Source organism: Chlamydomonas reinhardtii, chromosome 6 (assembly GCF_000002595.2).
Source record: "Chlamydomonas reinhardtii strain CC-503 cw92 mt+ chromosome 6, whole genome shotgun sequence".
Classification (NCBI taxonomy): domain Eukaryota; kingdom Viridiplantae; phylum Chlorophyta; class Chlorophyceae; order Chlamydomonadales; family Chlamydomonadaceae; genus Chlamydomonas; species Chlamydomonas reinhardtii.
This window is the reverse complement of record NC_057009.1, coordinates 6,287,052-6,299,507: the sequence shown is the minus strand read 5'-3', so window position 1 is coordinate 6,299,507 and position 12,456 is coordinate 6,287,052. Positions and strand designations below refer to the sequence as shown.

The 12,456-nt window shown below is 64.6% G+C and overlaps 2 protein-coding genes across 2 annotated transcripts; both read left to right on the top strand.

The window, feature by feature from the left end:
* Positions 1-116: 116 nt before the first annotated feature.
* CHLRE_06g291500v5 (uncharacterized protein) lies at positions 117-5,262 on the top strand. The gene is made up of 5 exons (XM_001695477.2): positions 117-654; positions 847-944; positions 1,262-1,335; positions 1,634-3,745; positions 3,959-5,262. Exons 2-5 carry the CDS (start codon positions 932-934, stop codon positions 4,574-4,576), a joined length of 2,817 nt encoding a protein of 938 aa, XP_001695529.2. The 5' UTR covers positions 117-654; positions 847-931; the 3' UTR covers positions 4,577-5,262.
* A 1,704-nt stretch (positions 5,263-6,966) lies between these two features.
* Positions 6,967-12,265, top strand: CHLRE_06g291450v5 (uncharacterized protein). Its single transcript, XM_043063426.1, has 6 exons — positions 6,967-7,115; positions 7,617-7,719; positions 7,826-8,028; positions 8,421-8,474; positions 8,560-8,783; positions 8,978-12,265. The coding sequence occupies exons 3-6, from the start codon at positions 7,855-7,857 to the stop codon at positions 11,169-11,171; spliced, it is 2,646 nt and encodes an 881-aa protein (XP_042924132.1). The 5' UTR covers positions 6,967-7,115; positions 7,617-7,719; positions 7,826-7,854; the 3' UTR covers positions 11,172-12,265.
* The last annotated feature ends 191 nt before the right edge of the window (positions 12,266-12,456 follow it).

Sequence of the window (12,456 nt, the reverse complement as noted above, 5' to 3'; positions counted from 1 at the left end):
CGATAGCAGGAGCTGCTCGTGGCATCCGCCTGTCGGATCTTAGGTACCACCATCGGTTTTGCCATCGGCCGTTGCCACGGACTGTGCGCTCGACCTGACTTAGCAAGCGAAAATTAGGTTAAGCTGCACCGTGCCCGATTGATATTAGTAAAGTGTTACTCTTGGTGACATCAAATGGGTTTTTCTCCGTTTTTCGCAGTCGGGTTCGCACCGTCATGTTCAACTCCAAACTTGTCCGGGAGAACTCAGGAGACTGCGTCAGTTGAAAAGGGCGACGTTCAGTGTCGTCTTTGACTTTGAACTGTATTTAAGGTTAATGTGCACATGGCATCGCAACACTTCTGATGCCCGCTGAGCCAACGAACGCGACTGCATCATTTAAATTTTAGTCCTGATAGAAAATAAGTTGAAGCTGCCCTCACCCCAGCAGTGGCCAGGACTCTGCCGCTGCCTGGTACAAACGCACTAGAGCCGAACGCGCCTTCGTGGGCGGGGCAGGCACAGGCGCAGAGTTTGTTGATTACACAGTTGGCTGCTGTCAGAACGCCGCGCCGACACTACTTGACGGCCGACAACGCCTGACGTCCCGCGGCAATTTGTGCGACTTTAAGACCCCGCCTAATAGTGCGGGGGTCAGTACGTTGGGTTGAACAGGTAACGAGGTGTCGGTGTCGAGCTTGGAAATTCCGCTTGTTAAACGTTTCGGCCCACACGTGTGAGGCAGGTGGGCAAGGTGCAGTGCTGCCTGGGGGCAAAAGCTGGGCCCGCTGGGCACAACCCCTACCTGTTTGTTTGACTGAGCCGATCCTGTCCTTGTATGCTGCACGCACGGCACGGCAACATCAGCCATTGTGGACCCAACCCGTGGTGTGGTGCGCACCAAATGTTGGAAGCGTCCGACGCGGCGGACGCTTTCGACACCCTAGCCTTGATGGCGTCTCCTGGTAAGCTCGAACGCGAAGTCCGTCGGATGAGGGAGAGCGTGGCTTGTACGTTTGCCTCTGGGCGCCTGGGAACAGGCATATAGCTAGCCGGGGTGCACACAGAAAGGGGCTTTCGTTTCATTTTTTAACACAGAAAGTGGGCATGGGTGGCAGACACAATAAGTTGCGAGGGTGGCTCACCGCCGTGGCGCACCCAGAGAGTGGCGTGGGCGGCAGACACAGGCACAGAAAGGACGGCAGGCGCAGGCACAGGCAGCCTTGATTCACCGCTGCGGCACGCGATGCGGTAACCAACGGCTCGCGCCGAACCCGTGTAGGCATGGAGGCACCCAGCGTTGATGATCTCATTCGCCGGTCACAATGCCTCAACGCAGACGATGGCGACAGAGAGGTGAGGCATTCTTGCACTGGGGTCGGCAGTGGGGTGGGTCGGCAGGGTCACACGGCGCTCTGTGCGTGGTAGTGCACGATGGCTTTGGCCGAGAACAGACGTGCTCACAACGGTACGGTGTGCTCCCATACCCTTATAATCACTGTGCGCGGAGTCACACGGACGTTGACTGCGGGAGGGTTCGCAGCAAAGTCGGGGTTGGTGGAGTCACGTTGGGCCCTGATAGCATGTGATGGCTCGGCGTCTTCGGGTGCTGGGACTGTCCCCTCTGTAACATCCGCATTCTTATAATCCGCAGCTGCTGGAGCTGGGAGCAAACCCGGACTTGCTGTTGACCTCCCAGCCTGACGTGTGGATGGCAGCGGACCGAGGCGGCGGCGACGGCGGCGACAGTTACGACGCTGACCCGGCGCACCAAGCGTTGCGGCATCTGCCTACAGCGGTTGCGGCACAGCCAGCTGGTTCCGGCCAGGTCATGGCATTCTCCGCGTCTCCGGCATCTGCGGCTGTGGGCGCGGCTGCCACCATCGACGCTCTGCTGCGCTCACCCTGCGGCATCGCCAATATGCCCGCCGCCCATGCGAGCGACTGGCTCAGCGCCCCCGCTGTGTTTGGCAACGCCGTCCTCGACTCCGCCATACCGACGCCAGCTCAGGTGCTCACAGCCGCCGCCGCAGCGGGCCGCGGTGGTGATGCCGCTGCTTGCGGCGGCAACATGGCCGCCATGCGCCTCGACCAGCAACTGCTGGCTGAGCTGCCGTGCATCTCCGGCCCCGCCGCGCTGCCTTCATTCTGGGGGGGCCGCACGGGTATGACGACGGTGTCAGCAGCCATGGAAACGAGCCGCGGCGGGCTGCTGCTGTCCGGCACTGCTGCCGCAGGCGGCGCGTTTTCCTCCAGTGCCACCCACGGCCGCCCCTCGTCCAGCGCAATGCTGCTGCAGCCGCCACTGCTCGCACAGCCAACATGCATGCCGCAGCTGCCAGCCCAAACCGGCGGCGCGCTGTTATTCCGTCCGCCGCAGCCGCAGCCGCAGTCTGGGTCTTGCACGGATGCGGTGCAGCTGGCGAAGGAGTGGCGCAGTGGCTATGATGAGTTTTTGATGTCGGAGGGTGGCCCGGCAGGTGACTTCCTGGACTGGGGCGGCGGCTGTGGCGCGGCCATGCCGCCGCCGCCACCGCCGCCGCTGCAGCCCTACAGCGGCAGCAACTACAGCAGCGCCGGCTCGCAGCAGCTGCAGCAGAGCCCCTGGTCCACTGGGGGCGCGCTGCAGGCCGTGGCTGCTGGCAACAACAGCCTCACACTCCTACACACGGTGGGGGGCCGTCTGGCGCATATGCAGCAGGGCAGACAGCGGCAGGGGCCCGCGCAGACCCTCAGCGCCAGCGGTGCAGTGGCGGCGCCGGGCTTTACCAGCGGCGTAATCGGGCAGGCTTTCTGCACCAGTGCTAACGCCACCGCAACTGCCACGGCCGTTGCGGAGCGGCTGCGCACGCGCAAGCAGAAGCATGCACAGGCACCCATGGTGGGCAGCAGCCCGCGAGTTCTGGATCTGCTGGAACCTGAGCCGGCGGGCGTCGGCGCCAGCGGCACGTACGTGCTCGGCCCAGACGGCGAGCCGCCACGCGAGTACCAGCGGTCACTGCAGCAGCCGGCGTCGGCGTCGCAGTTGCCGCGGCTGTCGCAGCCGGCCTCTCCACTACAGCTGCGGCGGCTTCAGCATCCGCAGCCGGCACAGTCGTCGCAACCACTGCCACTGCCGCTGCCGCAGTCGGCGCCGCTGCTGCAGCTGCCGCCGCCGCTACGGCCGCCGGAACCCAAAGAGCCGGCGGCCTGGAGGCAGCAGGCCCCGGCCGCGCCGGCGGCGGCCGAGGTTGGGCCGGCAGGCACGGGTGACGTCCACGTGGTAGTCAAGCTGGATGTGCCTGTGGCGACAGCGGTGAGCCAGCAAGCCTACACGGGCGTGGGCGCAGCGCAGCTGCGGCTGGTTGAGGCCATGGACGTCCAGCAGGAGGAGCAGGAGAAGGTGGAGGAGGCGGAGGAAGATCCGGAACCTGGGGCTGAAAAGATGGCGGCGCCTGCCGGCGCCGCCAAGGGCGCCGACAGTGGTGCGAAGAGCTGGTCCAGCAGGCAGGGGCCTCGTGCCGCCGTCGGGCACAAGGCCGCGCAGGCACGCGAGAAGGCGCGCGCGGCCGTTGGGTGGCCCCTGGAGGAGGCGGCCGGGGTGTCAATGGGCTGCAGCAGCGGCGGCGGCGGCGGCAACGCACCGCGGGCCAGCCCCGAACAGGACGATGAGGACGATGGGTGCTGCGACACAGGCGCTGCAGATGACGATGACGATGACGATGATGACGGGCCGGCGGGCAACGGCCGCGACGGCCGTGTCATTACGGTGGATGACCTGCGCCATGTGAGAAGCGGCCGTGGCTCTGCTCACTTGCGTAATTCCATGCATTCGGCTGGCATTCAAATCACGTAGCACGCATGCGCGCGGTGGTCCCTGAGCCGCGCCACCCGTAAGCCCTCCAACCCTTTGCTGCTGACACCCGTCGTAACCACCATCCCCTCCGCCCCGCCTGCCCCGCCTCCTCCTCCTTCTCCTCCTCCTCCGCCTCCGCCGTAGTACTATGAGGTGCCCATCAAGGAGGCTGCCCGCCGCCTGGGCTACTCCGTGTCCTGCCTCAAGAACATCTGCCGCCGCCTGGGCGTGCCCAACTGGCCCTCGCGCAAGCTGCTGACGCTGCAGAAGATGCGCGGCGCGCTGCTGGGGGCGGACGCAGCTGCAAACGGCATCCGCGCCGGCGGTGCGGGTGCCGCCAGTGGCCAGGAGGCTGCAGAGGCTCGACTGGAGCGGGAGCGGTTGTTGGAGCGGTTGGCACTCAACATCGCTGACATCTACGCCGACCCACACACGCCCATGTACCCCGAGTTCATGCGGGTGCGGCAGCTGCAGTACAAGAGCCGCGCCAACGCACGCCTGGCGCGGCGCAGCTGTAGTGGCCGCGCCGGCGGCGGCAGCATAAGTAGCAGCAAGGCGGCCGACAGCAGCAGGAGCGGCAGCAAGGCAGCGGACGGCAGCGGTAGCGGCACCGAGGGCGGCGGCCGGGGCGAGGAGAGCCGCGGCCGTGCAGCTGGTGGCGTGGCCAAGCGACGCGCTCGCCGTGACCGCAGTTTGCGTGGCATTTGTGAGGACACGAAGGAAGGGTCTGAGGTCATGGAGGGGTCCCAGGATATGGAGTGACAGGAATGTCCAGCGGCAGTTGGGGACCGCCATAGATGCATGGCGTGCATGCACGCAAGGCGCTGCCTTGTGTGAACAAGCGGAACATCATGTTAATGAATGGGAAAGGCCCCATGAGAGAGAAGCTACGACGGAAACGGGCCGGTCAACGATGAACAGATGCTAGAAGCTGATGAAGCAGCACAACAGATGCGGTTTGCCGTTTTACCAATTCCACACGATTTTTCAACAAATGAGGACAACGTACGTGTTCTGATGCGCGATTTGGTATATGACAGCCACATGGCCAAGCGTGCGCGTATCACGCAGATAATGGCACTATTCTGTTGCATGGCAACTACCGTACCGGTATATCCAACGTTCGTTTGTCCTGGACTTGCAACGAGGCCCACGGAAGGGGCTGATTGTGTGCGTTTTGTCAGTTATTGGGATGCCTGAGCGCAGGGGAGCCTGGGCGGGTTGTAGGTATGTAGTGGTGGGGGTATCTGAAACTCCGGGGTGCTTTCCAACCGACACGGCCCTGGCTTTGGCGTCGAAGTGTACATGGCCCGAACTTCAATAGGAATTCGGTTTGAAAACGCCACGATAAGCTATGGCAATCCTGATGTGCAATTGATCGTGCCTTGTGCTACAGCGGTGTCTAACCAGTTCCAGAAAACGTGGCGGTTGATACCTATCGTATCGTATGCCACCAGCCGTGCACGGCAGTAGGGACACGACCCACCTGGATACTTGCCCCGCCCAAACGTTGATGCGTATCATAATGTCACCAGCCGTGCAACTGCTGGCGGCACCTCCTTCCTACACAAGAACTGCTGCCTGTCATCGGAAGAGATGCGACGGGAAGGGAGCCTGCCATAAAACTTTCTGCCCGTGTGCGAAAACGCAACACGGGAGGGGATGGGTGACACCAACCCGAAGTCTCGCAGGCCGTGGCGGCTGCGCACGCGGCAGGGCTGCAGGCCGTCTGGCCGTGGCGGCTGCGCACGCGGCAGAGCTGCAGGCCGCGGCAGCTGCGCAGGTGGCAGAGCAGCAGGCCGTGGCGGCCGGAGCAGGGCAGCCGGGCGAGCAGGCCGCGCCGGAGTCAGGGCAGCCCAATAGCGGACAGGCCGCCACTGGCCAGTTTTCGTGGGCGGGGCAGGCACACATCATGACATCAAGTTTCGCGGTCACCCTCCATGGCTGTGTGGCCAATCGTGGGGCGATTCGGCAAGCAGCTCCGTTCACGCATTGTCTCGCGTCAAGCAGAGCGCCGCGAGATTGAGCCTGCCCCTTTCGCGGACATTTACATGGCCATGGCGGAACGCTTGGCCGCCCCGGGTGCTGTTCTGCCCAAGGGCGATGGGCGCGTTCTGGTGAGGCACGCACAGCCCAGGACGTCTCGCGAACAGAACCCGAGATCAGGGCACAGAGGGCGGGTGCCGGAGTGGGGGGTGCGGCGTGGCGAGGGGCGGGGGGGGGGGGCACTCAGCGCCCGTCACTGTGGGAGCCCACCGACCGTGCGTCACACATTCGCGACACCAGAACGACGGGTACGCTCTGAACCTGAGCCGCCTGCACGTCAAGAGGGAGGTGGAGCTTGTCACCACGTGGACGGCTGGCTTCGACGGCACCCACTAGGAGGCGCTGGCGGCAGTCCGCTTCTACCATTAGCACTTCCATCTGATCGTGGAGGCGCTGGGCGGACCGGACCGTGAGCCCCCGGCCATGGTGAAGCCCGCGTACCGCCCGCCTGAGCTTGCTGTGGCTACAAAACGACCAGCAGCCACCCCCGGTAACGAACCAGTGCGCGACCTGCCTGGTCTACTTTGGCTGCTCACTCGGCGGCCTGACCAACCACATTACCACACGTACCACGCATGCCGCCGCCGGCCCCAGCTGGGCGGCTTCGACCGCCAGTCCATCAGCAGGCAGTTGGTGGCGGCGGTATACGGCTCCGCCGCGGAGCGCTACGGCGTCCTGGCGCGGTTCCGCTGGGGCGAGATGGAGAGCGGGGAGGAGTGGCGGGCGGCCGTTAGGGCGCAGATAGGGCGGCCACTAGGAGGAGGCTGGGACCGACCGGCGGGCTGTATGTACAAGTAGCGGAAGGAGAGGGGGTTGGGTTGAGAATAGGTGAGGAGCCTGCCAGCATGCTAGGTTGCACAGGGTTCGTGCACGCTGCTGCGCGGTGAGACATGAATGATGCCCCGATTGAACGCACTCACAGGCACAGTGGGGTGGCGTAAAGGGCGATGTCAGGGCACGGGCCGCACGGGGCTCTGGCGGCCTGGGTGTGGGGCTGGGGAGCTAGGCATGCGCGCGATTATTGCACTGAGTCTTAAGCAGGCGCAACTCCCTGTTCGGGGCACAGCTTTGATATAGACATACAAGCCATGAGACTTTATTAGTGACCAAACCCTCTTTGTTGACCCGCGTTGGTGACATGCACGAATTGTTAAATTAGCACCGACGGGCCACAATGTTACTCTCCATTGGTGCATTTGCCGCCTTTGTAGTGCTACCTATGGTGGTGCTGCTTTGCATTGAGCGAAGGAAACAGGTATGTGGCAAACAAACTCCTCAGGAAGAGCCACCTCCGGTAACAACAGAGCAAATTAAGTGCTGACGTTTACCTGATGGAGTATTAGGTCAGATAACGCAGCGCGGGGTTGGTCCAGAAATCCAGTTCGTTCGGGCGAACGACGAGGACTGGGCCTCAACATAAGGACGCGCCCTGAGTCGCAGCGATTGTGATGGGTGTTCGAGCTTCCAAGCCCGAAACAGTCGGGGGGGCTTCCGACGCGGCCCTTAGACTCGCCAGAGCCCGTAACAGCAGTGCCGTAGTGCAGCGGGCCCCGCGCCACCAATCGGGTTGCGCCTTGCGCTGTTTTCCCCCCATGAAAGACGCTTTGAGCTGGGCTGGGACCCTCATTAGCTTACCATATCATCAAACTTTTGCCTCTCAAGCTTTGCCTGTGCGCCGTGGGTTTAAACTTGAGCGCAGTACCCGCCACCCCACCTCCTCCCACGACCTCCTCCCTGCCTGGACCGTGCCGCACAGGATGCCACGCCGCTGGTTGGCGCCTCCATGGCCAATCGCAAGGCCGCATCCTCAAAGGGCTTTCAGGTGGACCCCCTCCTCCAGCCCGAGTGGCAGAAAAACGGTACGGCGACATCGTATTATGAACCACCTGGCGGTAAAGCTTTATTTGACAAGACCTGTCAATTTACACCCAACCCTCGCTGCCGCCACCGCCTCCTGCCTCGCAGCTGCCCTCATCAAGCAGCGCCAGGGTAATATGACCATGTCGCTCAAGCAGTTCGCGCCGGACCCTCACAACGATGCCAAGCCCGGCGCGGCCGCTCACATGGCCGCGCGCGAGCAGGCTCTGGAAATGGTGATGCGGGCGCCGTCCGCGACGCCGGACCCGCACGCGCTGCCCGCCTATTTGGCGAAGCAGCTGGGACCGCGGGTGAGGCCCGTGAGGGAGGCTGGGGGCGAGGGCTGGGGGCCAAGATACGGTATAGCCTTATGCTATGCGTGAGGCGAGCCCGGGCCGCCGTACTGACACTGCTAGTGCACACAGTGCACTGGATACAGCTCGATGATACTGGGACCCGGGGCTAAAATTAGGGTTTAATCTATTGCGCGCTGCGATTGAGGCCATGGGAGACCGCCTAAGAATGCGGATGTTACAGAGGGGACAGTCCCAGCACCCGAAGACGCCGAGCCATCACATGCTAAGGGGACGCTAACTCAGTCACGCCGTGCGCAAGGATGCACATCCCTGCGGATTCGTTTTCGTTTGCAGCAGTAGTAGTTCGGCGGCGCCATCTGATACCTTGTGTGCCGCCGCACCTACAGGTGTCGCGACGTACCTCCGTGGCTGCCAACGCGTGGGGCAGCAGTGAAAACGAGGTGCGCTTGGCTTCAGGCTAGGGCCGGACTGTCCCGCACCCCACATCGCACCCGTGACTGTGTACCCGGGTCCCTGCATGCGTAGAACGGTTCGAGCCAGACGAAGTTCCACACCGTTTCGGGAGCCATTGCCACGGACATGGAGGGCGATAAGAATGGTAGCGGCAAGGGCGGTGGCGCCTTGGCGGCAGCGGCAGCACCCTCGCTCACGCGGGTCCGGTTCGAGCCGTGGTCGCAGCCGGGTGGCCTACAGCGTCCCGAACCCGCAGCGGCGCAGCTGCCATCGCCTCTCGCACTCGAGAACTCCAAGTAAGACACAGGGTCTGGCAGGATGTCTTCTGGGAATGCGGGGAAAGGTTTGCACTGAGTGCGCGCACTGGAGGGCGGGTCACGACTGCACCACCACACCTGCATGGGCGCGCGTGCCTTCATTCCCACGCCTACTGCGTACAGTATTGCGCTTACTTGACAATGCTGACGTTTGGCACTGTGCAACCTCGCAGTCGGAGTGTTGTGCGGGACACAAGCATCATGGTGCACACCGACGGTGCGGGAGATGACGACGACCGCCCCTCGCACAGCAGCGGCGCCGTGCTCGCAATCGCTGCTGCCGGCTCCGGCGCCGGCACACCCACATCCGTCTCCACCCGCCGTCTCTATCACCAGCAGTCGCAACAGCAATTCTTGCAACAGCAACACCAGCAGCAGTTGTCGCCGCAGCCGCAAGAGCGGCACAGCAACCGCAGCAGCCGCAACGCCAGCGGCAGCTCCATTCGGGCCGCAGTAATGAGCAACCCGCCACTGCTGGCCACCAACACGGTTGCGCCCGCGCCCTCCAACCCCGGCACTCCCACCGCCGCCCTCTCGGCCGCAGCCAGCCCCAGCCAGGTCGGCGTCTCAGCGTCGCGGCGGCTGTACCAGCAGACCTTTGGCGACAGCGCCCGCGGCAGCAGCCCCGCCACGCCCCACAGCAATATGACCACTGCGGGCACGCCTGCGGGTTTCAGTCGCCCCGCCAGTCGGGACGTGATCAGCGAACCGCCGGGCGGCAGCGGTGGCACGGCCGGGGGGTCCGTTGGATCGGCTGTGGTGGCTGAGGACGTGTTGCCGCTCAGCCCGGAGGGCGGCGTGGCAGGCGGCAGCAGCGGCGGAGTGGGGCAGAGCAGCGGCCGCGGCGCGGCGGCGGCGCTGCGCACCGCCACCAACATGCGCGGCCCGTCTCGCCTCGGCACAAACTACTGCAGCCCGCCGCCGGTCGCACTGGTGGCGGGGGCGGTGCAGTGGCCGACCCTTGCAATCGACGAAGCCGCAGGCGGGGGCACCGGTGGACCCGCCGGCGGCATTGGCGTGGCTGTCACCAGCCCAGGTGAGGTGGTGCACGAGTCAGACCTGCTGCCGGGCGCGGCGGCGGTGGCGCCGCCTCCGGCACTGCCCAGCCCCATGTCGCCGGGCTCCAAGCAGCACAGCATCAGCGGTCAGCACTCGGCTAGCGGGCAGCACCCCGCAGCCTCAGCGGCGTCCATGCTGAACTCCACCACCATGACGACCAGCATGCGCGCTGCGCTTGGCGCCGCCGCGCAGCCGCCCCTAGGGCGCTCCCCGCACCTGGGAGCCGCTCCGGACACAGGGCCCGCGTCTGCGCCCGCGCGCGCTGCCGCTGCAGCATCGCACCCTGCTGCCAACAGCCCGCATGCTGCCGCCACCACCGCATCCGGCGCCTCGCCAGCTGCGGGCCACGCCGCGGACGGCCCACAGGCGCGCCGGGCCAGCATGCTATCCATTGAGAGCGAATTCAATGCGCTCAGAGAGCAGTTCTCTAACCAGTCACGCTGGCTACTAGAGCAGCTCGCCGGCGGTCCGGAGCCGCCGTCGGGCCCGCCACGTGGCATGCCGCCGCTGCCCGAGCTCGGCGACGATGACTGCATGCCGCTGCCCGTATCGGCGGCGCCGCGGGCGATGCCGCGCCGCGGGATGACGCTGTCGTCAGCAGCGGCTGCGGCGGCTGCGGCGGCTGCTGCTGGCGGCGTTCGGCTGGGTGGGGTCGGCACCCACGTGGCTGGCGCCGGCGCGGGCGGCATGAAGGGCGGCACCAGCGCGAGCGGGGGGCTGGAGTCGGGCCCGGCGGGCGCTGGGGCAGGGTTTGTGACAGCTGCGGCCGCAGGCAAGTCGCTGCGGCGACAGACGTCGGACGCGCCTAACCGGCATCTGCACGGCGCCGCCTACACCCAGCTTCAGTCCATGTGGCAGGAGCAAAAGGCCGCTCAGCAGCTGGGTCAGCCGCCATTGCAGGCGGCGCCGCCGCTGCAGGACGCTCACCGCGCATCTGAGCCAAATGGGCCGGTCAGCTACAGGTCACTGCTACTCGCCGCTGGCAGCGGTACCGGGAGCTATCGGCAGCTGCAGCCGCAGCCGCCACAACATCCGCGGCCGCTGCAGGCTGGCGGTCAGTCGCCGGTGCCGCGGCCGGTGCAGCTGTCTTGGTCTGCTTCTGGGGAGACGGCGCCTCGGGTGTCGCCAACGGGCGGTGGCGTCGGCAGTGGGGCGACCTCATTTGCGGGCGCAGTGCAGGGGCGGTCACCAGGCGGCACCAGCGGCATGGGTGGGGCCGGCGCGGTGGTTTCGCCTTCCAAGGCAAGCGGACCAACGCGGCTGTCCCCTGGTGGTAGCGGGCTGCCCCCGCGGCCCCCGGCTGTGTGAGCGAACCCGAGCATGTGTGAGCTGTTGGTTAAAGGAAACGAGCGTACAGTATGATAATGGTTGTCTTGCGAAGGTGCAGGGAACTCCCGGGCTGCTGGCTACCAGGGTGACCTGCCAACGAATGAGCAAGGGAGTCGGCCTTGGCGTGATCACGCCGGACTGGAGCCGCAGACATTGCTGCGCTTGGTGATCCGGTTCAAGCTTTTTGTAATTGGGTGAGTTGACGTGGGAGGTCTGCACACTTGTATGGACTTCAGGCTCACTGGCGGGGTGTGCTTGTCTCTCGAGGTTTTGCGCGCATCCTCACAGAACCTGTCGGTGCGAAGGCACCCCTTTCAATTTGGTCTGGCCAAACTGTACGTGTATCAACGCATGAATGCGGTGGCGTGTGGGAAAATCGAGGATGTACTGGTGTACCGCGTGCGTGGGGTGCGTGCAGTGGTACTGCTTGTGCCATGGGACCATGGGGATGGCCATGCGTAACGATTATACTTGATACTAGCGACCTCCGCTTAAAGGCAGGTCGGAAGGAGGACAAAGCGCCACAGTCAAGCGATTTTGGTAGCAGCTTGGGCATGGTGCTGAAGGGCAAACGGAGTGACCGAGTGAACCCCGGTCCCCAAATGGGCATAGTGGCGTGCTGGTGCGGTATCCCGGTTCTCGCGCGGCATTTGGTGTGAGGACCTTAGGCACCGTCGATTCTCTCAGTGCGGTGGCGAAGGAGTTACTGGGTCGTGTTGCCGCGGTGGATGTGCAGTTGTGCTGGACAGTTGCTGGTGCGCAGCCCTTGCACTCCAGACGTCCGGCCAGGCGATAGCGTGAGCCCGCAGGGCGGCAACTTGGAGGCTGGGACCGGCGAGCTGTACCACTAGCGGGAGGTGAGGGGTGGGGGGTGGGAGAATAGGTAAATAAGCCTGCCTGCATGCTAGGTTGCTCAGGCGTCGTGCATGCCGCTTCGCGGTGAGACATAAGTGATGCCCCGTTTGCTGTTGTACTCACAGGCGCAGTGGCTTGGCGGTTCTCTCTGTGGGGGCGTGGCGGCTCTCTGTAACGGCTCTGTTTCGGCTTGCGCTCTTGTGTAAAGATGTCTCCAGCGCCTCGTCTCTGTGTCTGAGCCAAGTTTCGTGTGTGTGTGTGGGGGGGGGGAGGGGGGGGCCAGGCACACAGCGAGAAAGTTGGGTGGCAGTTGCGTGCCGGGCAGTCAGAGGGGGAGGTTTCGGGACTTCGAGTTCATGGTACTAGATGCGGGTGGGCAGCCTTGCTGTTCCTGTTGGGGGTTTCTCAT